The following is a 23,596-nucleotide window of genomic DNA, read 5'->3' on the forward strand; positions in this document are numbered from 1 at the left end:
CACAGCAGAGGCAAGCAATCTGATGCGGTCGCGCCATTTCCCCTGCGTTGGTCAGAGCGTTGTCGACAAAGGCTTTGGCATACGAGTCTGAAAGCATTTCCTTTCTACTAATCTGAACAGCCCTCAGAAAGCAGCATATGAACAGATTCACACACAATATATCTGTATATATATATGTATATTTATAGTAGATAGCAAAGGTATGTAATGGAAGCTGGGTTAACTTTGCACACAGTTACATGTTTATGTAAAGTATTCAGCACTGCAAGTTTTCACTGCACCTCAACAAATGAATAGTAATGTGAAGGCTTTAGTAAAGCTGAAATAAAAATAAAATAGTAAAAAAAAAAAAACATTTTGAAAATTAAGCATTTAGAAATTATGTCTCTGGAGCTGTCTTGAAGTTTGAAATAAAACAACGTCAACAAAGAAGGCACACAAAGAAATGAAATGCTGCAATAATAATAATAATAATAATAAAAGTCTGGGAAGCGTATCTTGTTGTTACCATAAATAATTGTTGCCTATTGTCTGATTGTAATTTGTCTTGAACTAACCTAATTAATGCAACATACAACGTAAGCCTGTGAGCAAAGCCGGTCCAAGGCTGTTCAGGGCCCCCAGGCCAGCAGGGGTCCCCCAAGAGTCTCAAATTCTCCCAAAATACATATTGCTGGTCATTTCGCTACTTTACGTTCTTGTACCCAAATATTATGGTACAACAACAGGGACCGCCTGCCGCAGGACATTTTCCACCGACCATACGGTATCGTCACGGGGACATTTAGAAACTGCTTTGCCACCTGATGATTTCAAGGAGATTTCTATGATCTACTCACATCCTACAGTAATCAGTGTTAACCTTCTACTGTGAGCTAACGTTAGTTCCAGCAGGACATAGCTCAGAGATGTTTGGTTCAGAGCAGAGCTCAGAGTCGCTCTTCTTTCACCAGAGAAAACTGGCCCATAAAAAGATGAGAAACGCTTAAGCATTTCTGTGGGTATTCATCGTCATCTTTCAACAAAATGCTTAACACGGCAAAAAGAGAACTAAATGTTTCTTGAAATGGGTGTATTTGTCCTTGATTTAAGTAGGTAAATAAGATTAGCTGCCAATGGAATTAGTGTTTTTACCCTTAAAATAAGATTAGATATACTGCACTTGAAATAAGATGATGTAGTTGAGTTGTTTCAAATTAAAGTGCAAAAAATCTCATTCCATTGGTAGATCATTTAAACTTCCTTGCTCAAATCAAGGACAAATACACTCATTTCAAGAAAATCGTACTTACTTTTAGTTCCCCTTTTGCAAAACTGATACACAATAGCTGAACCGTGTGGGTACGGAATGGTTGGTTGCTGGCATGAAATGGCTGGGAATAAACTGAGGGTAGAAACTAATGAAGAGTGTATGAGTGTGTCAGAAAATTACCCAAAAACCACGGTTTACTAAAACACCTTCTACCGAGTGCTTTTTAATTCCAACAATTAAATTTAAATAAACAATGCAAATTAAAAAAAAGGTGGTACTGGGGTGACAGGTGGGTGATGGTCAATCTGCAAGTGGGCTCCTAAATCAAATTCTGCGTAGGGCCCAGTTCAACGTTGGGCCGGCCCTGAGTATAAAAGCCTTGCGTGTGTGTTCTCCTTCCAACTGAGCAGCTGACTTTACTGGAGATGCACGCGTTTGTCATTAAAAGAGGAGAATAAAATGCAGACTGCTACGACCTCTGCTGCTGAACCGCACGGTGTTTATCACTGGCCACGGGGAGGAACACAGAGCGAAGGAGGATGGGAATACAGGGAATGAAGGATCGGACACACTGTGCGCATTTACCAAGAGGAGAACTTGCTCAAACCTGCAGAATTATCTCACTGGTTGTGTCTCAGTTGTTTCAGAGTGCAAAGTGGTTTAATTTTTGTTTTTGCTTTTATTTTTTGTAAAAAAAAAAAAAAAGAAAAAGCGACTGACATTCAGGATGATTAAAACTCAAAATGAATTGGACTGGTTGTGAAGAGAGCCAAAGATCTCATATAGGCTGAAGACTTTGCACCCCATGAAACACATAATTAAGCAGCTCTGCTAACTGACAATCCACTAAAGCAGTGAGAAAACTTCCACGCCCAGAGAAGTTCTGCCTCTGATAAATATCCGCACAAGTAAGACAGCTTTGCCCGTTTCACATGAGACTGCAGTTTTCCGTCTGCTTTTTAAGGTCTTCCAGTGTGGCCTGGGCTTTGTCCTTCAGCTGATCGATGTCCACGTTCTGGATGTTGGACAGCTGGCCCAGCACGGACTGCTTGTGTGCTTCCTCCTGGTTGTCCTCAGCGATCATCTTGGCGAGCTCTGTGGGCAGCACCACATCATCCCCCGCCTGTTGGATCTGGGTCTCATCTAGCTCGTTCTGAGGCGGAGACACAAATACAGGAGAGGAAAAAAAATGCATTTAGTTCCATTTGATCCGAGAATGCATCCGGGTTTTTTTTTAGGAGCTGAGGTGCGTGCGTTGTTTTAATTACCTTTGGTAATCTGTACTTTTCCCGGAAATGGGTTCTAACTGTGGCCCTCTCTGCTTTCTTCTGGGCAAAATTAGCTTCTCGTTCTTGTCTGCAAGAAAGGGAGAAAAATAAAGTCTCCAGACTGAATGTTCTCTAAAGAGTAAAAGCTTGAAAAAAAAATCTCTGGTTTTAATCAAAAAAACTGGCAAAGGTCCTTACGTAACAAGTATCATGCTTAATTCATACTGAAATTCAAGAAAATAACTCCAAGATACATGAATATGGAAATCTTCTTTGTGCTAAGCCAGCATCAAGTAATCTGGATGAGGAACAGCTCTGATATCCTGTCTTCCTCCTTGGTAGAGTTCAAGGACTGATCTACTGTCTACTTTAAGAGCCTTAAAACAAAGTAAACCAAACTTTCATTCTGAGTGTTGGACCCTTATAATAGAACAGTCTCCTTTCAGTGTGGTCACATCTCCAGCTCTCTACACACAAAACACTGAACAGTGATCGTCCTGCTCTGTTTTCTTCTTTAGCTCCAGTTACTTGGTGGGGGGACCCCATGACCCCCTTTCCCTTTTCTCTGCAGCACACCAAGTAGAGCCAAATGTTAACTTGGTCTGGACAGTTTCTGTCAAGATAATGTTTTGCATTGCTTGCCAACTATCGCTCCTTTGTTTACATCAAACATCATCTGCGCAAGTGAACTTCCTTTCTATTGAACCAGGAATAGACATCCAGAGAGATTTGCATCTCCTTCTTCCCCATGAGTCATTTGTCCTGTTTACCAGGTGTGACGAAACACCAACAGGTACAGAGCACACAGCCCAACATGCGGCCCACGAGACCCACCATCCTGTAATTAAGTTCTGTGTACTGGTCACAGCAGCCATCTTGTTACACTAACATACTGACCACGTGTAATCACCAACCATTTTGGAAAATCATTTGATGTCTGAGTTGTTTCCCATGTCCTCTCATACACTGTTGTGATCTATCTATCTGTCTATCTATCTATCTATCTATCTATCTATCTATCTATCTATCTATCTATCTATCTATCTATCTATCTATCTATCTATCTATCTATCTATCTATCGATCTTATTCTATCTATCTAATCTATCTATCTAATCTACGATCTATCTATCTATCTATCTATCTATCTATCTATCGATCTATCTAGCTCTATCTATCTAATCTATCTATCGCTCTGTCGTCTGTCTGTCCTGTCCCTGTCTGTCTGTCTGTCGTCCTGTTCTGTCTTCTGTTGTCTGGCTGTTCTGTTGGCTGTCTGTCTGTCGTCTGTCTGTTCTGTCCTGTCTGTCTGTCCGTCGTCTCCTGTCTGTCTGTCTGTCTGTCTTCTGTCCTGTTCTATCCTATCTATCTATCTATCTATCAATCACTATCTTATCTATCTATCTAGCTTCTATCTATCTAATCTATCTATCTATACTATCTATCCTATCTATCTATCTTATCTATCTATCTATTATATATTATAAGTATTGATATCTATCTATCTATCTATCCTATCTATCTATCTATCTATCTATCTACTATCTTACTCTCGATCTATCTACTATCTATCCTATCTATCTATCTATCTATCTATCTATCTATCTATCTATCTATCTATCTATCTATCTATCTATCTATCTATCTATCTATCTATCTATCTATCTATCTATTCATCCATCCATCCATCTATCTATCTATGTGATTTTAGCTATTGCTGTGACTTTAAAAAATTATATTTGATGTTTTAAAGAAGTTTGTCATATTTGTGTGTGGAGTGATAGCTGCAGGTTTAAAAGCCAGAATTTTAACCTTCACTAATCACCCCATCTGTATTAATTGATGCATACAAACTGACAGAAAACTGAGACAAGTATTGTTATTATTTCTAGATTTCCAGGTGGTGCCCAAAATAATCAACTTTAACAACTTTTGATAGCTGCTCAGTGGGGTAGTTGGTAGTACTGTGGCCTTGCAGCAAGAATGTCCTGGGTTCAAATCCTAATATGGGTTCTTTCTACATAGGGTTTGCATGTTCTCAATGACCATGTTCTCCTGGGGTACTCTGGCTTCCTACCAGAATCCAAAAACATGACTGTTTGGTTATTTCTCCAAATTGCCCTCAGTTTTTGTGCATGTCTCAATGTCTCCTTAAGATGGATTAGAGACCTGTATAGGGTGTACACTGTCTCTTGTCAAATGACCAATGGAGATAGGTTCCTGTGACCCTGAAAAAATAACTATCAACAATTAAGTGTCTTTAGATATTTATTAACAGTTTCTGCAAATGAGAGTAGCTAATTTTGCACAAAACACTGCCAAACTTTCACACTGTTAAACCTGTAGAATAACTCAGTCTTGTGGAGAAGTCTCACTTAAAGAGCAAAAAGGGTTCTTGTGAAACTTGTGGTTGAACCCAGTTTGAATTAATCAAATATATATATTTGATTAATTCAAACTGGGTTTAATGTATATGTTCCAACTCAGTCAAATAATGCACAATCTTAAGCTTTGATAACGACAATTGTGTCTGTAGGCTGTATGCAAAATGGAAATCTTACATAATGAAGTCTTTGAGGATGTCATGTTGTAGCAGGTATATGCACTTCACTCAAAAAAGGGAATAAAAAGTGAGTAACATTTTTGTGAAGTTAGTGTATTTGTCCTTAATTTAAACAGGTAAATAATCTTATCTGCCAGTGGAATGAGTATTTAACACTTAAAATAAGATGATTATATATACTGCACTTGAAATAAGATGATGGATGATTTAAGTGCAAACATCTTGTTCCATTGGCAGATAAGATTATTTACCTGCTCAAATCAAGGACTAGTACACTCATTTCAAGAAAATTGCACTTAATTTTTGTTAGTTTTTTTTGCAGTGTTCTTCCTTCACCAACAAAATGGTCTAAATTCCCATGAGGTGCATCACAGCCCAGCTCATGATTGCTCCATTGCTGTGCTAGAAGTGGAGCAATGCAGCTAAAAGCACCGCTCTCTTCATTTGCACAACTCTTCTTTGGTCATTTTTCTACTTTTCCCAGGTCAAGTTTCCAGAAGGCGAAGGACATTAATGCCATTAAGTAGACATGTGAACATGGAATATATGCTTGAAACACAGGGAATCTTTTTTTATACATGAATGCCCCCAAAAGCTCTTTTATGGTACGTCAAACAAAGTACATCGGTAAACATGATAAATGGTTATGTTGGTAAATGTGGTTGGAATTTTTTTTTTTTTACACTGATTAACAATGGTTAACAGCGATAATGAGTGTAAAATGCAACACCTCAAATTAGAGTTAATAATGAATATGAAAAACATGCATTCATGCATTGTTTTTCCTTATCAGGGTCATAGGGGGCATCTAGGAATAATTTAGAGAAATAAAACAACCTAACATGCATGTTTTTGGTCTGTGGGAGGAAGAAGGGGTACCCGGAGAGAACTCACGTGTGCTCAGGGAGAATGTGTGAATCCCAGGCATAAAATCCCATGCATAATTACATAAAATATTTACATCTGAATGTTTGCAGGGGCTTCTTAAACCTCATATTTTCTAAGGGTCTTTCTATGGCTTTTCTTGCACCTCACTCTTTGCCCTCAGCCCTTTTTTCCAAGGAATATCTTACATGTTTCTTTGGATTAAGCTTTTGACCCCCTTAAAAGCAGAGTGTTTAGGCACATTTCAAAACGAAGGGGTAGTAAATGTAGAGTCGATGCTGTCTCACTTTTTATATTTCTTACATTTCTACAATAAACAATGGATTGTCTGATTTTCAAAGTTCTAAAATGGCAAACAGTTTTTACAAAAAATACTTAATATTTTAACAAAACTATGGTACTGTGTTGTCTGATGGATAACAATGTATTTGATCCTTTTCAACTTTTCTCAACAAACTAAAAAAAGGAAAAATGGTCTCATATTTATTTTTCATCTATACTGTCCCATGAACAAACAAGAGCAAAATGTAGGTTATCTTGCCTTTGATGTAATCTAACATATTACACTTTTGAAAGTGTATTAAAATGCAACATACTTAAGCACACCTGCAATCATGATAATTATCAGCATACTCCAAGTGTGTTAGAAGACCAGCATACCTCAAGTTAGCTTTTTGGAAATTTTATATTATCTATTGTATTTTTATCTGTTGGCATATAGGTAATAAATCATCAAAAATCAATACATTCTAAATGCATTAAAGCAGATGTATTTTTTTTTGACGGGGAATATTTGGTAATATATTTGAGTTTCTGCTAATCCAGGAAAAGAATGTGTTGATTTTTGTAGCAGGATGAGTTCCTATTTAAATGATGCATTGTGTCAAATTACATTGCGTGTGTTCATGCACATTGAATTGTCTTTTTACTGAAATATGCTTTAAAAATAAACTTGCCTTGCCTTACCTTATGTCGTGGGAATCAATGAGGATGTGTAATCATTTAGCATGGGGGATATTTTAACCTCTACCTGAATTCAATGCCAGACAGGAAGGGCTAGGAGAAAGGATTGCTGTGGGATATAGGAAGATGCTGGGAATAAGAACCCTCTCCATTAAATATTTATTTTTATAAGGGATAGAAACTTGAGTCCCTTAGCCTTCCTCCTACTCAACCAGAATAGTTGGACTGCCTTATGCCTTAGAAATGGTTAGAGCGATAAGAATGAGATTGAAGGGGCTTGGATTCAGCGTTCATGTCTCATCAGTTTGAGCTGCCTCCAGCAGGGGGCAGGCAGGAAGTGTTTTCTCCCCTTCCAACTGCTAGAATGTTAATTGGTTAATTTGCTGTCACCCACAGACACTGTGAGCCAACAGGGCAACACAGTGTCATTCAAACTTGCTTGAACAGCCACAAGTCAACCATGTCGTGAGGACAATAACAAAACGAGAACATTCTGTGCTGCGATGGAAAAACCGAGTACGTCCAAAGGACAAAATAATCCATAGACAAAGTTGAAATATGAACGCTTGGGTAAAAAAAAAAAAACGGCAGCATCAAAATTCAAAGAAACACTAGAAGAGACATGCTTGCGCTCATTATGTCAAAGGGAAGGTCATTTTCTGTGGAGATGGAGCATTCATGTTTTTTTTCCCCCCTGTGTGATCTGGAGATCACTTCAGATTAACATGCTGACCACTGAAAGGCCATGCAGCGTCCACTTGCAGCCAATGAGCAGCTCCTGTGTTTTCCACCTCTCAAGGGCATCGGTTGACCCAGGCTGTCACTGTTGTGGCCTGGCTGCTGAGACTGAAAAAATGCCTATATGTGTCATGGCAGTGCGAGCAACTCACACACACACACACACACACACACACACCTTAACGCCTCATTCTGTTTTGATCTGAGCAGGATGGACTTCACGGTGATCTATGTTCATGTTTAGCACCATCTGACAAATAATTCTTTTCCACTGAAGGTCACGTCATGATGGAAGAGTGTCAGGCATCTCTCCCGTGGAGCTCAGTGGGCTCCGCTGAGTGTTAATGGCTTCACCTCCCACTCACTCTCAAAATGTCTGCACATGGTCCCAAAAGACAGTTTTGACGAAAGTGTTCATGGGGAGGTGTTAGTTAATGATGGCGTGGAGCCAGAACCAGCAGAGAAAACTGGAACATGTTCTCTTTATGAGGAATCTGATTTGCTATGAATCATTGTGCCGTATCTTTAATTAGCACTTGATGGTCTGATCGGGGTTTTGTTGAGTCCTGCTCTCAGAAGGATCACGCTAAGCAGAAATGAGCTGCTGGGGCAACTTTAACGACCTACTTATTGCTTTTTTTATTGCTTAATTTTCAAATTTCCGATTTATTCAGCAGCTTTAGTTTTGTAAGAAAACACAATAAGACTGAAACACAAGCAGAACATCGGTTTACACAGGGATGACGAAAGTCAGCTCTGAATTAATTAACCTAAGTTATGCATTTTTTTCCGTCTGATCTTTCATGCATCCTGATGCACAATAATCAGGAACATCTCTAGCCCCCGGCACAGTAAAGGTATTCCGTGAAATAAATAATTATATTTAAACAAGAGCTTTGTATTTTTTTTTTCGCGAGCTTAGAGATGGAGAGCTCCTCCGGGCGAGAGGAGCAGCTGTGTGAGGAGCGCTCCTATTATCGCGCTGATGCGTAAAAATGCGCGCCGCGCACTAAGCGCTCCTTGCTTTCAACCCATAAAATCAAATAAGCCACAAGCATGTCGTGATTGTTATCATATTTTCAAAACAACAACAAGAAGACAATAAATTATATCCATATTCATTGCATTTCCACACAACACATTTTAGTCAGCGCCTTACTTTTCCTCCTCTAACTGTTGCTGATATTGTTCAAATTCCTCTTGAGTCATTCCTTGCGCGGCGGCGTCTGATTTCTCCCCCTCGGATTTCTCCTCCGTCAGTCCGCCCGTCAGGTTCTTTAGCTGCCCTCCCACCACGTGTTTCACCATGAAAGCCATGGCTGCGGTCCGAAGAGTCCTCGGCTGGAGCGGCTGACGCTAAAGAGTCGGTGCGCTCCCGGAGAGAGCGGCGGGGTTGTGGGGAGATTTCTGCCGAGCGGCGCGTTCAAACGAGGGGTCTGGAGTTTTCACGCAAACCGAGAGAAAAGGAGCGCAACTTTGGGAAAGGCTTGGACCTGGAGCAGAAGAATGGGAGATCAACCCCTGGAGGCGGCGTCGGAAAGCTCGACAGTTTCAGCACCGCTGGACCCGGACAGCTCCGCGTCGAGATGGACGGAGAGGAGCAGCTCAGTTATGAGTCAACAAGTTTGGCGCTGAACTCTACCAATCCCGTGACTCCGTCCTGCGCCACCACTCCCTCCCTCCACCCAATCCCAGACACCGCCGGACTCGGAGCGCGCTCGCACGGCGCAGGATGCCGTGATTCGCCGTCTGAGGATGTGCGGCGATGGACTCAGGGAGGAAAAAAAAAAACAAAAAAAACACGTGACGAGCGTGAGTTTCTCCTGGTCGCTTCGGTGACTATGTCTGTCTCAGGGACATCCAGCCGCTACACAGCATGTCAACAGATGAGAGGTTCCTAATTGCATGTTGATCCAATGGTTGTCTATCATCCTGGGGCATGGCTTAAGTTTTATTGGCTTTCTGTGCCTTTTCCACATTTTGCCAGGTTGCAACCACAAGCATCAATGCATTTTTTTTTATCAAAGTAGTGCATGATATTGATGCAGAAGGAAAAGGTTAGATACTTTTCAATGTGTTTTTAAAAATACACCTTTCCATTGTAGCTCATCACTGTCCTGCTTTGAAGGTTGACCCAGTTTCAAGTTCTTTGCAACCTCTGACTGGTTCCTTTCAATATGACCCAGTACTTAGCCTCATCCATCGTCCCATTGACCCTGACCTGTTGCTCTGTCCCTGCTGAAGAAATGTATTCTCGCAGCAAGATGCTGCCACCACCATGTTTTGCAGTGGGGATTGTGTGCTTTAGGGTTCACAAGACATTTTGCACTCAGACGCAGACGTTAAATTTAGAGTCTGAATAGACCAGAGCACCTTCCTGCGCATATTTGCGTTGTCCCCCACAATTCTTATGGCTTTCTGGCAATAATGGCTTTCTTTTGCCAATCTTTGTCATTGGTCAGATTTGAGGAGTGAATAACTAACTAATGACCATAACTAAACAGAGGATCTCCATACAACTCCTCCAGATTTACCATGAGCCTCTTAGCTGTGTGTTTTTTTAAAGCTCTCATTTCCCAGTCCGTCTGTTTTGGAGGATGCCCAGAGCATTCAGTTTTGTCACATTTTCCATGTACAGAGGATAGACTTAACACTGATCTGTGAAACATTCAACACTTGGGATATAGCTTTAAGAACTAACCCTGCTTTCAATATCTCCCAAATTTATCCCTGACCTGGTCTTCATGATCCAGTTTGTTTTCTAACAAACCTCTGCGGTCTTCAGATAATTTGTAGATTAAACTACCCACAGGTGGAGTCTATTTATCAGTTAGATGACTGCTTGCACTGCATTGCATTTAAGGGTACTAGGGTAAAGGGGCTAACTGACAATAAATGCAACAATTTTTTAGATTGTCATAGCAGAAAGAAAATAAAAGCATCAATCATTTTTATTGCATTTCACATATATAAACTATTTTGTGTTTATCTATGTAATAAATTGCGGTCTGTGGTTGTGGTGTGACAAAATGTGTGAAGGTTCAAAGGGTGTGAGCACTGTTATCGCTCAGGAAGGATGAGCCGAACACAGATCCCTCAAATGTTTGCACGACGCACATCAATCAACCCACGCCATGAGAAGTGAAACAATGTATGCAGCGCAAGAGCCGATGGAGTGCAATGTTTAGCCAGTGAATATGGTCTCCAGTGACAGGCGCCATTAAGGTTCTGTTGTGTCTACTGGGTTGAGTGGTGCATGCCCTGCCTTCTCAGACCACGAGTCGGTCGTGGCAGATGGCTGTTCACACTGACCCTGCTTCTGCTGGAGGTTTCTTCTGGTTAAAGGGGCATTTTCCTTTCAGCTGTCGCTACATGCATGCTCTATATGAGGGATCGCTCTAAAGTCAGCGACACAATGCAAGCGGCTGTCCACGGTTGCTACGTGCTCTTTCAGGAAGAGTGAATGCTGCATGCCAATGACTTGATGCAATCTGATGGGTTTCCTCAGATTGTAAACCTAACCAATCTGTCTGTATGGTTTGATTGAATCGACTTCGTAAAGTGCCTTGAGAAAACGAGTTGTGAATTGGTGCTATATAAAGGAACTGGATTGAATTGAAATTCAGAATATCGGTGTTTTATTCCCATCAGACCATTTTTCCTGTAGCTTTCTTTTTTATTTCAGGCAGGCTTTTAGGCAGAGTGAACTGTTCAGCTTCCATCAGAAATGTGAAAGAAATGTGGTTTGGTGAAACATTATCAAGGTAGATGACATTGTGTTCAGCTGGAATTTCTTTTTAATGTGACCTACATTTGCGTATTTGCATCTGTGCATCTGTCAGAGAGAGCAAGATGTGTTTTAAATCTCTATTTCTGCAAGAGTTTCCAACGACTAAAGTGTGGAAAACAACTTTGATCGCAAGTCAACAACTTGAGCGTCCTGATCCTCACAGCAGCCTGACACCAAGCCTGGCCTACTTTCCCGGTCCCTGTGGATCGGCGGGGTTGGGGGGGTGGGTTGGGGGGGTTGGAGGGAGACGGAGCACATCTCAGTGTCTTTTTGTCACAGGCTTAGTGAGACCCTCTTAGCCCACACCTGCCTTGCTCTAAAACCTCTCCCTACCCCATCTCAACTTCAAAGCCGAAGCCAGTAAATGGTCTAAAACACAACACAGCGAATAAGATCAAAACTAATCTCTGTGAAATTGAATAAAAGGCAGGAATTCGCCCGACCAGCATGTTTTAACGTCACGTTATATAATTTCGCTTTTCATATTCAGTCCTGCTGGATATGCTGCGGGATGAGGTCCCCCGTCACTTTTCATGGTCTACAAGGGCATTAGCAGGTACACAGCAGGAAACTGTAATCCGACATGATGCACACCAAACATGGCATGATGGTGTGAAGAGCCTCGGAAATACATTTGCAGGTCTAAATATGGAGAGCAAGTGTTTTGTTGACCAGAGAGGGCAGATATTTGGTGGATGTGAGTTGTCGTTTCTCTTTCAAACAAAAGCATGGATAGACCCTAAATAGGCGTGCACATTCATATCTCCCTTTCAAGATCGCATCTTAGCCGTGTCAGCGGCACACTGGGGATGTTACATGGCAGCACTACAAGGCTGTTTATTCATTAACAATCTATGAGAACATCTGACGTTCTCACTGTGTTTGTTGTTTGTAAACCCTGGGCATGGCTGCAGGTCAAAGTGATGTTTAATTTTTTGTGTTTCGGATGTGTTTGCTTGCTCAGAAAAGAGCTTTAGCGCCAGCTGGTTTAGCCCCTGTCTTGTCATTCGGAGTCGTCTTTTTAGTGCACATTACCACTTTTCACATAGGCACGTGGCTCACAGGACAGCTGCTGGGCTTTCATTGTGTAACAAGGCGGTTGCATCTTATAAATCTAACTTAAGTATCAAATCTGAAAGAAAAATGAGCAACTGATAGACATGGAATTGAAAATCTGTTAACTGTAGTGATGCACGAACCAAATGAGCAGATTATAATGGGTTTGTTGTGCCTTGATTGTCTTTGATGGGAGATCAGGAGGTCAGCAATAAAAGATCCAAAAGTTTGTTTTCTTGGTTATTAAATACATCAAATCTATAAGCGCATTATGGCATAAATGAGACGTGGCAACACTGGTGATTCTCTTATCAAGCCAAACATTTTCTATTTCGGTACATTTAAATCTGTTAGGTGTTCTGGTTAAGTGATTAATAAACTACAACTAACTTGTTTCCTGGCCAGAACATGAGTTGTGGCCAAATACATAGTTTCCAATAAAACAATGTTGTTGATATAGAAATAATAAATTACATTCTTTTTGTAGTTGCTGGATAGATTAATTTCTATCTGGGATGTATGTTTGCAGTGAATCCAAAGCAGAAAGACATCAATATTCTCCAGTTAGACGTTCAGCAACATTATCACATGCCACATGCATAACATCATGCAGACCTATTCACCAACTATAAGTCAGTGTTTTGTTGGACCAATATTTGTTGCCATTACAGTTGGTAGATGTAAGAATTTCACTGCAAGCACATCTAGAGACAAAACATTTTTGCTCATTCTTCTTTCTAAAAAAAAAAACAAAAAAAAAAACTGGCAAAAAACTCACGCTAAGTCAGCGTCTGCACGTTTTCAAGTCTTGACACAGATTCCCAGCTGGATTTAGGTCTGACTGGACCACTCCAACACATAAACATGCCTTAAACTAAACCACTTCAGTGTAGCTATGGATGTATGTTTAGGTTGTTTTTTTTCTTTCCAGCTAGAAGATGAAGCTCCATCCTAAGCTAAACTCTTCTGCAGTCTCTTGTAGAGAGGAAATGGAAGCAATTCCAGGATGGTTCTCTACAAGGATGGTGTGTTCAGATTGATGTGCAATGTTAGTTTTCATTACACACATTTGTGTTTTACGTATAGGCCAAAGTTAAATTACCTTCCAGATGTTTGCTGTATCCGTTACACGGCTTGATGGATTGAACAATGCTCCATTAGTTAAGTCTTCTAATACTGTTTTATAACCTACTTCTGCTCTCTACTTCCCCGTAACTTCATCATCTTCACCGAACAGTTGCATTTAAACTGAGATTAAATTACAGCTCCATTAACTAATTAGATGACTTCAGAAGGCAGTTGGCTGCACTCGCTTTCATTTAGGGGTATCAAAGAAAAATGGAGGTAAACACAAATGGATGCCACACGTTTCACATTTTCATTTGCAAAACGTTTCGAAAAGAGCATATTATTTTAAATTCTGCTTCATGATTATGCACCACTTTGAATTGATCCATCACACAAAATACCAATACAATACATTCAGGTTTGTGGTTATAATTGTAACAAAGAATGGGTTCAATGGGGGTGAGTAGTTCTGCAAGGCAATGTGGTCGTAGATAAGAGGGGCGGGCAGTACATCGAAGGACCTTTTCATGTATGCAAGGTCTGATGACGGTGTACTGCAGAAATCAGTCAACTTATCATGCACGGTCAAATACTAACTGATGAAAACAGAAAGACTTAAATTCATGAGATTCAGTGGGGTGTATTTAAAGTGTACATAGGTTTTTAATTTACAGTGATGGTGCATAAATGTTTCGGCAGGTTAGCTAAATATAAGCAAAAATCTTTCAGATGTTGCTACTGACCGTATCGGATCGTGTCAAACTGCAGCTTTTTAAAATGTAGATGTGGCAGCTGTCGCTGAAGAATCAGACTGAAATGAATTCCCATCGCAGGATATTTTTCACTTGCAGCAGAGTAACTAGGAACCAATCAGCTGTATTTGTTCGCCAAGAGGGCATGACATTGACATGAAACCTTCAGAGTATAATGCAGAGGAGAAAAAAAAACAAAAAAAAAAACATTACTCACGCTGCCTGATTTAAAAATAGGCTCATGTTTATGCTCCATGGCTGCGCTCAGTTCATGTTACAGCCTACTCAGCTTTGACCTCGGTCTTTCTGTACGGTGAAAATGAACAGCTCAGGTCTCCAAATGTGAGCATGTATGAGGAATGCAGCCACGCTAAGCCTTTGCAAAGAAATTTACATTAATGCACATGCATTTTTTTTTCTTCACACAAGCCTGGCACAAATGCACCTTTTTTTCATCTGCGTTCAGCCTGTGGAAAATATTTTCCGCTCTAATAGCCAATATCTACCACAGAATAGCAAAAAAAAATAAATAAACAAATATTAATGTGCATTGCTCACACAAGGTAGCAAAGTATTTGGCATGCGAATACGAATCTGAATACAAATTTGAGGCTGCAGCAACAAAAGGTTAGACAGCCGTGACACGCTGTGGTTGTTGTGAGCCCGGAGCGATCACAGTCTGAGTCAACATCACTGAAAGCCTCATGCTGGCTCTCGCCCAGCCTCACTTCCAGCCTGGATGCTCTTGATCTTCCGGGATTAGGAAGCTCTGTGTGGGAACTGAGAGAGAGAGAGAGAGAGAGAGAGAGAGAGAGAGTGAGAGAGAGAGAGAGAGATGGGTTCATGTACACCATCACTCACAGCTGCTGATCCACAGCAGCTGAGTGTTACACCTTTGTTTCTGTAGACCACGGATTAGACTCATCAGAGGCGCGCGCCCCACAGCAAACAATGTGCACATTCAGCCACTTTTCAGGGACTTCTGAAATCCACACAGGAGGAGATGATGCTATTAGCAAGACGCTGGCATGCCAGTCTTTGGGAAAAAGCTGCGTGTGGCGCCCTCCTGGTGAGACGACAAAATTTCACACTAATCATGTTAGGAATGAGAGGCGATCTGAACGCTCGCTGACAGAACCACTTATTGCACTAAGCAAGCCCATCCCTGCCTTCAGTAAATAACCTGAACCTGCGTCAGGGGGTGGACCAGAGATGGAACAGACAGGTGGGGTCACAGCAGCACAGCACCATACGGAGGACAATGGCTTGGGCCTGCAGACGGGGTTTGATGCCCTGCAGGCTGTCCAGGAGGTGTTAAACCACACCACATGGCAGCATGGCAACTGTCTCCGCCGTTAACATCAAGGGTATTTGCAGGAGATGAATATAATGGCCCTGATTAAGAGCATCAAAGGACTGTTTAAATATTATTCTTTTTTTGCTTTTTTTAGTGTTTGTTAGGAAATGGAGGACACTCAGATTCACACCTCTGCCCAGGTGATGAAAAAAAGAAGAAGAAACAAATAGAGAAAACAATATCTGCCTTTTCCAAAGTGTAGTGCAAGCAGATGGAATCTCATTTGTGGTGCTGACAAAATAAAATGATCAAAAAAAAAATGCGATGAGACAACTCTTTCCAGAAAGCATACCTCAGCCTCGCTGGATAATCCACAGAACTTCCTGCCAACCGCTTTCAGAGAAAGTAGTTCAGACAGAAACTTGACAGCAAAATCTGTGGATTATCCAGGCTAACTGGGACACAGATTTGGAAAGAGATGCCTCCCTGAGAACTATATTTTCTCCCAAACCTGAAAAGACAGACTATCTCTGCAGATCTGATACCAGAAACATTAGAAAATAGAAAACGTGCTTCAGCTTTGCTTCTTTAATTGTCTCTTTCCTGTTTTAATTAATGAAGTCACGTAATTCATATCTGAAACAAATCAAAAGCAAATATCTCTTCTGGTGTATTTTGACTTCATGACAAAGTGGCATGCTTTATTCCAGTGCATGTAAGTATTTTGAGGGTATGTAGGATGCAAATAAGGCTTTCAACTGGGAAAAAAAAAATACATGTAATGGAGAAAGTGGAAACTGCAAGAAGGGAGCCAGGCTGGGATCATTATTACGCTTCACTTTGGCGCGCATGAAAGTGTGAAAACAAGCTGCCAAGAGACACATTCTGCGACAGAATTCACAGCAGAAAAGTACATGCATCAAAAGTGAGAAAGATGAAACACAAATGTTCAGACATTAGAAAACTGAAATAGGTTGTGAAATTGAGTGCGAAGAAGGAAGAAAAAAAAATGCTCACAATGCTCTGCAGCTGCCTCGAAATCTGCACACAGATCGGCAAATGAAAAAAGCATATAGCAGAACGAGTTAGGTGTTGTTCTTAATGCTGCGTTTCTTACAGAAGGTGTTATGTTTAAAGCTGAAAAATGCAAAGAAACTCATCAGTTTTTATAATGCTGACAAATAACATCAAACAGAAGCACCCTGATAGCCCCTTTCACTCAACTTGTGATTGTCTTTGTAAAGAAACTGACCAGATTCTAGGTTTGCCACCAACTGCTTTTATCACCAAGAAAATAATTTAAAAAAAAATGTTAAATATGATTTCAATAATGTCTCACAATCCTCTGCATGGGGCCAAAAACAAGAAAGCTGGCAAATACCAAGGCAGTCAGGACACAGAGACACCAAAACATTTCCTCCATTCACATAACCACCATCTTGGATTGGTTAAGGCACTTTCTAGAACATAGGGATTTGTTAGCAAATCTCTCATCAATCACTCCAGTAACAGGTTAAGTTGGTTCAAGTTTTTTTTTTTTTTTTTAACTTGAACCAAACCTTATGATTGCCTTATGATTTAGTACTACCTTTTTTGTAGTACTAAAAATTGGCCTGTTTCTTTCAAAACGGTTCAAAAGCTCATTGTTCACGCGTGCTAAAGATGGTTCCCTCCAAAGTAAAGCATGCAGCCACCATTGGTCTGGAACAGAGCAGCCTCAAAATCAAAGAAGTCTTGGAAATGGGTCTGGACCACACTTGTCTATCCTCTGATTTTTTTATTTATTTATTTATTTATTTATTTATTTTTTTTACAATTAAATAAGAACAACAAAGGGAATATCTCAATAAATTCGATTTTTAATACTAATTAATTTCTCCAACAAAAGAAACTCCAAAAAAGTAATTTCTTGCAAAAGGTCTTGTGTCCATGTTATGTCCTTTACAATTTTAGGGAAAGACTGCTTACCTCAGAGTCCCGTATCCCAGCATAGAAAAAGAAAGTTGAGTGGAAGGAAAAATGTGGATAATCAACAAGGATAACCACATCCTTCATAAATGTGTTCTATATTTCTCTACAAATGACATTATGTATACTGTATATTTTATTTGTCTTATATTCTATTTTCCTGAGAATTTAAACTTCATTATGGCTACGCTATATTGATGACTCCGTGGAGTTGAATAACTAGTATATGTAACTTTAACTTTTTGAACTGAATTACTGAAATAAATGAACTTTTCAGAGATGTTCTAATTTACTGAGATGCACCGATATGTCGGTGTTTGATGTTTGTTTGTGTCATGTTTTAGAAAGTGTTGCTGGCAAACAACTACAGACACCATGGAGAGGTTTGAAAGATTTCTTGGAAACAATCCACAGGCGAAAAGGTCACCTGGGTTTCCGGCAGCTTTCTGGTTTGGCACTGAGGAGGAGAGGTCAGGGTTATTGTGTGGATAGTGAAACAATGAATAATGAGAAGAAAACAGACGACGGAGGAAGTCCAAGGAAGTGAGAAATTTAATGGAATCTGAGTGGAAGGTAGTGGTGGACAGAGGGTGCGTTATTGTCTTTGTTTGGTAAGAAACTGGATCTGCAGGGTACCTGGAATCCAAACCGGACACAATATTATGTTTAAAAGGTTTATTAATGATGAGACCTGGAACACTGAGAAATCCCCCGCAGGAGCATGCAAGGGTCATGCAAGGGTCCGCTTGGATCCCGCATGTGTTGTCCGAGACAGGGCAGACAAATCCAGTTGAGGCTAGGCAAGGCTCGTGGTCGTGGCTGAGGGTGACATGCTGCTGGGGAAAGTCTACTGTTTTTAATCAACGAACCTTTCTTTCCGTTATTTTTAGAGTATGGTTTTAGAATTAGGTCCATGTTGTGGTCCTGAAAATGTCTGCCAAGGGCAAGGCAAGGCAGGAAAATCCAGAGACGTGGTCAAAAGGTGGTGATGAGGCACGAAGAACGATGGACATCTACTCACCAAAAAGCTTTCAATAATCTGGAGCTTGTTTGGAATGAGTTAGACAGGCCAGAGTCAAAACATGTTACCTATCTTCCAGGAATGGCGTTTGTTGGAGCGTAGAGTGTCGGAGGAGAGTGGGCAGGCAGGTAAGCGTAAGAAATCCAAACAGCTGATATCAGGGGGGCTGCCATGGTAGCCATCAGGAAATTCACAGAAGGGAACTTGAGGTGAGATTTCACTGGAGCCCAAGCGTGAGTGACTGTGGATAGTTCCTGAAAAGAGGAGGACAAACTCAAAAGAGAAGGTAGCCCTGATTGCCACACTGTGAGCAAAACAATCTGGCATGCGCCTCTGGGAATCGTCTCCTCTTGAAGTTCCTTGTGATTAGTCTCGCAGCGCTGCAGCTGCCCAGGTAGAAATGACACACACATTAACCCGCACTTAAGTCAGAGGACAGTTTGTGTTGTTATTTTACCCCATTTGTCAGCAGAGGAAAAGTTAAGTCGTACCATGAGATCTTTGTCACTGTCAGAATTAGATAGAGAAGGATCACAACGTTCTCCAAGAGGAACATTTTCCAGAATCCAGGTAGAACTTGCTGATGGTCCATGTGATTGCTAGAATAAAGCACAATTTCATAGAGAAAATAAAATAGTTTGTATCATGGATCAGAACACCAAAAGTATGGTGCATGCAGAAAGCTCCCCGTATCGTTGTCAACTAACTAAGAGGTGAAAAAACAGAGAAGAATGGGCAGACATCGTTCAAAGACTTTATATGCAAAACACAATAATGGTGTCACTGCCAAAACGTTGTACTTTTGGATGCTCCTGCAGTTAGTCACCAAACCCTGGGGTTTAGGTTTGAAACACTTTTTTGTAGGTGTGTCTGCACTCGCAGCTCGAATTGCTTCATAATCAACCTTCAGTGCAGAATGCAGAGAGTATTTTTCCTCTTTAGGTTGAGCAGTCATAACTGTTAGATGATTAATTTAGCCCATCCTTGTGTTAAATCAACGCTGAACAGCTTTATGGAAAGAGCTACAGAAAAGCCTTTTCCTTTTTCAACATGACACTGCTTTAATTAAATGTCTACATGCACCGCTGACCCCGACTTCACCCAACACCTTCACCTCATCCATCATTTTTGCTCCTGAATGGAAACGTATCCTAGAAGACCCCCACACTGGCAAATTGAGGGGTGTCATTTTCAAAAATAATGGCTGTCAATTTCGTACTGTGAATTTGTTGCAATGAAAGCTTAACATGAGGTTTTAATTTAAATCAAAGTACCGTGCACAAATAAAACCTGTTGAAAATAGAAGCCCAAGAAATATTCAACAATAAAAACAGCTAGGAAAATAAATCACAGGGGTAAAAAGTTAAATAAAAACAAAAGATAAAGCAAGAACATTAAAGCAAATATAGCAAATCACATTGTGGGAAAGGTCACAGGGAATAGATATTGTTTTAAAGATATCTGAAAACAGGAGGTGAAGATGTCTGTTTGATATTTGTAGATAAATGCCCTTTACTTGTATAGCACTTTGTCGAGTCCTAAGGAATCCAAAGTGCTTCATACTAGAACAAGGAGCTGGTCAGCTGGTCCAAGGTCCTTTATGCCATACAACAGTGTGGCTGGTGATTTTGGGGGCATCAAAGGTTGTGATGTAAAGCAAAACAACAAACTCTACTTCAAAACAAATGTACACACAATCAGTCAATCATTCACTTGTACAGCCCTTTCTATATCCACAATTATGGTGACCAAAGTGCTTAAGTAAATCAGCATATCTATCTATCTATCTATCTATCTATCTATCTATATATATATATATATATATATATATATATATATATATATATATATATATATATATATATATATATAATTACATCTCCAAGGTAGATGTTGTGTTTTTTTGTTTTTGTGTGTGTGCTAATAGGGGGTTTTCACTGACGTCACTGGCCAACTTCCGGTCCGCCATATTGGGTGGCACACTTCCTTATCTCTAGTTGTCGTACACGTATTATCGTATCGCGAATGGATAAGTACGCCAGCGGGCTAGAGCGACCAGATAAGGACGTATATCTGAGGAAATGTTCCGTGATCGACCATATGGACCCGTATGCCCTCCACGGTGCCTTGTTTAGCCGTAATCCAGATGCATTACCTGGTGTTCGGTGAAAACCCTCTGCACACTCTTGAGGAAATAAGAGCTTACAAGGGTCTAGAGGCTCACAACGATGGCTTGAGGTTCGAGGGCTTAAAAAGACTGGAAAACTGGCCGAGTTGATGAACGGTAAGCTTTGTTTTTTTTTCCCTGCGCGGCGATCATGGCAGCGTCGGCCATTTTTTTTTTTTTGTTGTTGTTTGCAATCACCGTCCAGGAATGGGTATATGTTTAATGTTTGTCTCATTTGAAATGTTTTTGAGTAAGCTATCCTGGTAGCAGGCTATCATGTTAGCGCCTGCTACCAGGATAGCCTATATGCTGTCATGGTAGCAGGCGCTACTTTATTAACATGTCGGCCACCAAAATACTCTTACCTTGACTTGATGTCGCTGGAATTGGGTCAGGATGTTCTTCGGTTGTGCCCTTTCCTCCGATAAAATGCTTGCTACATATGTACGTGAATTTGGTAACTTTTTCCGGGTTGAACTGTTGTGTAGGCCGACCGCCCCGGTCCCAGCGCACACATTTCTCCTTGGCAGTCTTGAAGAAAACATCCTTCATATGCGGCCGATCAGCGTAACTCGAGTCGCTGTTGCACGTTCCATAGCAACAATGTTTAAAAACCATGGTCTTAGATTTGGAAAAAGCAGTCGTTTACCGAGTAAAACCTAGGCTAACGCATGTCTCTTTTACAGCAAAACAACGGCGGCTTTCCGGAGTTTGCCCCACTGCGTACCACGTGATGTGACGTCATCGTGACGTTGTGTTTCTAAAAATAGCTCGCGCGCGGCACCCCATTCTTTGTCCTGTACTAGGCTCCACCTTCTCCAGGATGTGGGTGTGGCTTCCAAAGTCCCGTGCAATCAGCAATCACCTGTGTCTTATTTAAAGGCTGTGATCCTGCACCTCAGTGACTCTTGGCCACTTGAGCACCTCTTGCCTATGTCGTCAGTGCAAATGCCTATTTTGGCTATTTTTACGTACATTTGGTGAGACTGTGTTGGTAGGGGAGAGTTGCCTTTTGGTTTAACCCCATTTTTCCCCTGTTTGAGTGATTGTTAGGTATTGGTTAGTTTGTAGGTTTGTACTATTTTGCTTTTATTGTTGTTAGGTAAATTCTTCTTTTATTTTCTATTTAGCGTTGTTTTGTCTGTTATGTTGGCCTGGGCTCTCCTTGAACTTTTAACCGTCTGAATTGTAAATAACTTAATACAAGTAGTAAATAAATGTTTAAAAGATAACTCTGCTTCCTCAATCCACTTCCTCATTTTATGTCCGTCCCATATATCCCCTAGACTAAGCCAGGGGACATAACAAAAAAACTTAAATAAATGTATATATATATATATATATATATATATATATATATATATATATATATATATATATATGTATATGTATATGTATATATGTATATATATATATATATATATATATATATATATATATATATATATATATATATATATACATACTCCTCCACTGTGTCTCTCAGGAAATTATTATTTTGACTGTATTAACCAATTATTAACCAATTAGAGGCATGCTGTCACATGGAAGCCAGAAGATTACAAATATACATACACACTGATTTGTCCGGCATCTCATGCCATTAAAAAAATATGATTTTCACAAAAAATAACCTCAACTAAATGCAAAATGGAATCATACAGATTTTAAAATGAAGACAGATGTAACAATTACTTACTATTTTGTATTTTCACCGTGTCTACACTTAATTCCTGCAACTGTGATGCCAGGTGCCACAGTGTAGGCATTTACAAGACAAAATCTGGATTTTTAAATCAGTTTTCTTCTCAGAAAATCTATGGAGAAAAAATCATTTAGTGGTAGAACCAGGCGAAACTGGAAGTCATCTGCATAGAAAGGAAGGAAATTCTGAGGTCTGAGGATTAACCCTTGAGGAATCCTAAGGAAACACATTCTTGGGTGGAGTGATCATTTTCAATAGTAACACAGAAACCCATGTCTCTTTGGCACAAATGGAGCTAATCAAGTGCTGCACACTGAATCCCAATCTAAAGCTTAATTCAAGAGATAATACGACTGTGGTCAAAAGTATTAAACATCTGATTAGAAAATATAAGGATCTCAAAACGTCTAATGTAATTTGCTGAAAGGTTGTAGCTAAAAACCCTCAACAGCACTGTTTCAGTGCCAAGTAGCTGTTTAAACCAGATTTGTAATTCCAATCTCCAACATCCAAATTTTTTTCACAAAGGAATTTAATTAGATTTAAAAAAAAAAAAAATTAATTGCAATATTCTTGAAATAATGTTCTATATCCCCTTGTTTGTTTAAACCTAGCTGGAAATTGCAATTATTCCACAATGCACATTTTAATCTCCCGGACACACATATCTGTGTCTGACTCTGGAGCCTCTAGCATTTCAGAGCTTGAGCGGCACAGTTTAATCCACCTAGTGTGCATTAAGACTGCTCTATTTTCTGACAAACCGCTGCCAACCTGTTAAAGCCACTTAGAGGGAATGTGCACACATCAAATGCAAGTCAGATTTCCACGTGTGCCCAAGATAAAATTACCTTTGGCATATGGTCTGCTCCTGCAAAGCTTGAACTTTTGTAACCCTGAGCAGGAACTGTAGGTGCTGTACTGCTGTGTGGAGTCGGAGAGAGATCCACTCATATTGTCATGTGCTTGGATATATATAAAGTGTTTAAAGAAGCAAGCAGCTTTTTGTTTTGAAAGTTTTTGGAGCGGCAGAGTGAGACGAAGTATGACATCTGAAATCTAAGTTCACACGGCTCACTGATGAGCATGCTCAGTCACTGTAAT

General features: G+C 40.3%; 1 protein-coding gene across 1 annotated transcript; it reads right to left on the reverse strand.

Moving 5' to 3' along the window:
* Positions 1-1,501: 1,501 nt before the first annotated feature.
* cplx3b (complexin 3b) lies at positions 1,502-9,409 on the reverse strand. Its single transcript, XM_012868690.3, has 3 exons — positions 8,828-9,409; positions 2,521-2,608; positions 1,502-2,405 (listed from the first exon to the last, which is right to left on the reverse strand). The coding sequence occupies exons 1-3, from the start codon at positions 8,983-8,985 to the stop codon at positions 2,181-2,183; spliced, it is 471 nt and encodes a 156-aa protein (XP_012724144.1). The 5' UTR covers positions 8,986-9,409; the 3' UTR covers positions 1,502-2,180.
* Between the last annotated feature and the right edge of the window lie 14,187 nt (positions 9,410-23,596).

The sequence above is a fragment of the Fundulus heteroclitus genome, chromosome 4 (assembly GCF_011125445.2).
Source record: "Fundulus heteroclitus isolate FHET01 chromosome 4, MU-UCD_Fhet_4.1, whole genome shotgun sequence".
Taxonomy (NCBI): Eukaryota; Metazoa; Chordata; class Actinopteri; order Cyprinodontiformes; family Fundulidae; genus Fundulus; species Fundulus heteroclitus.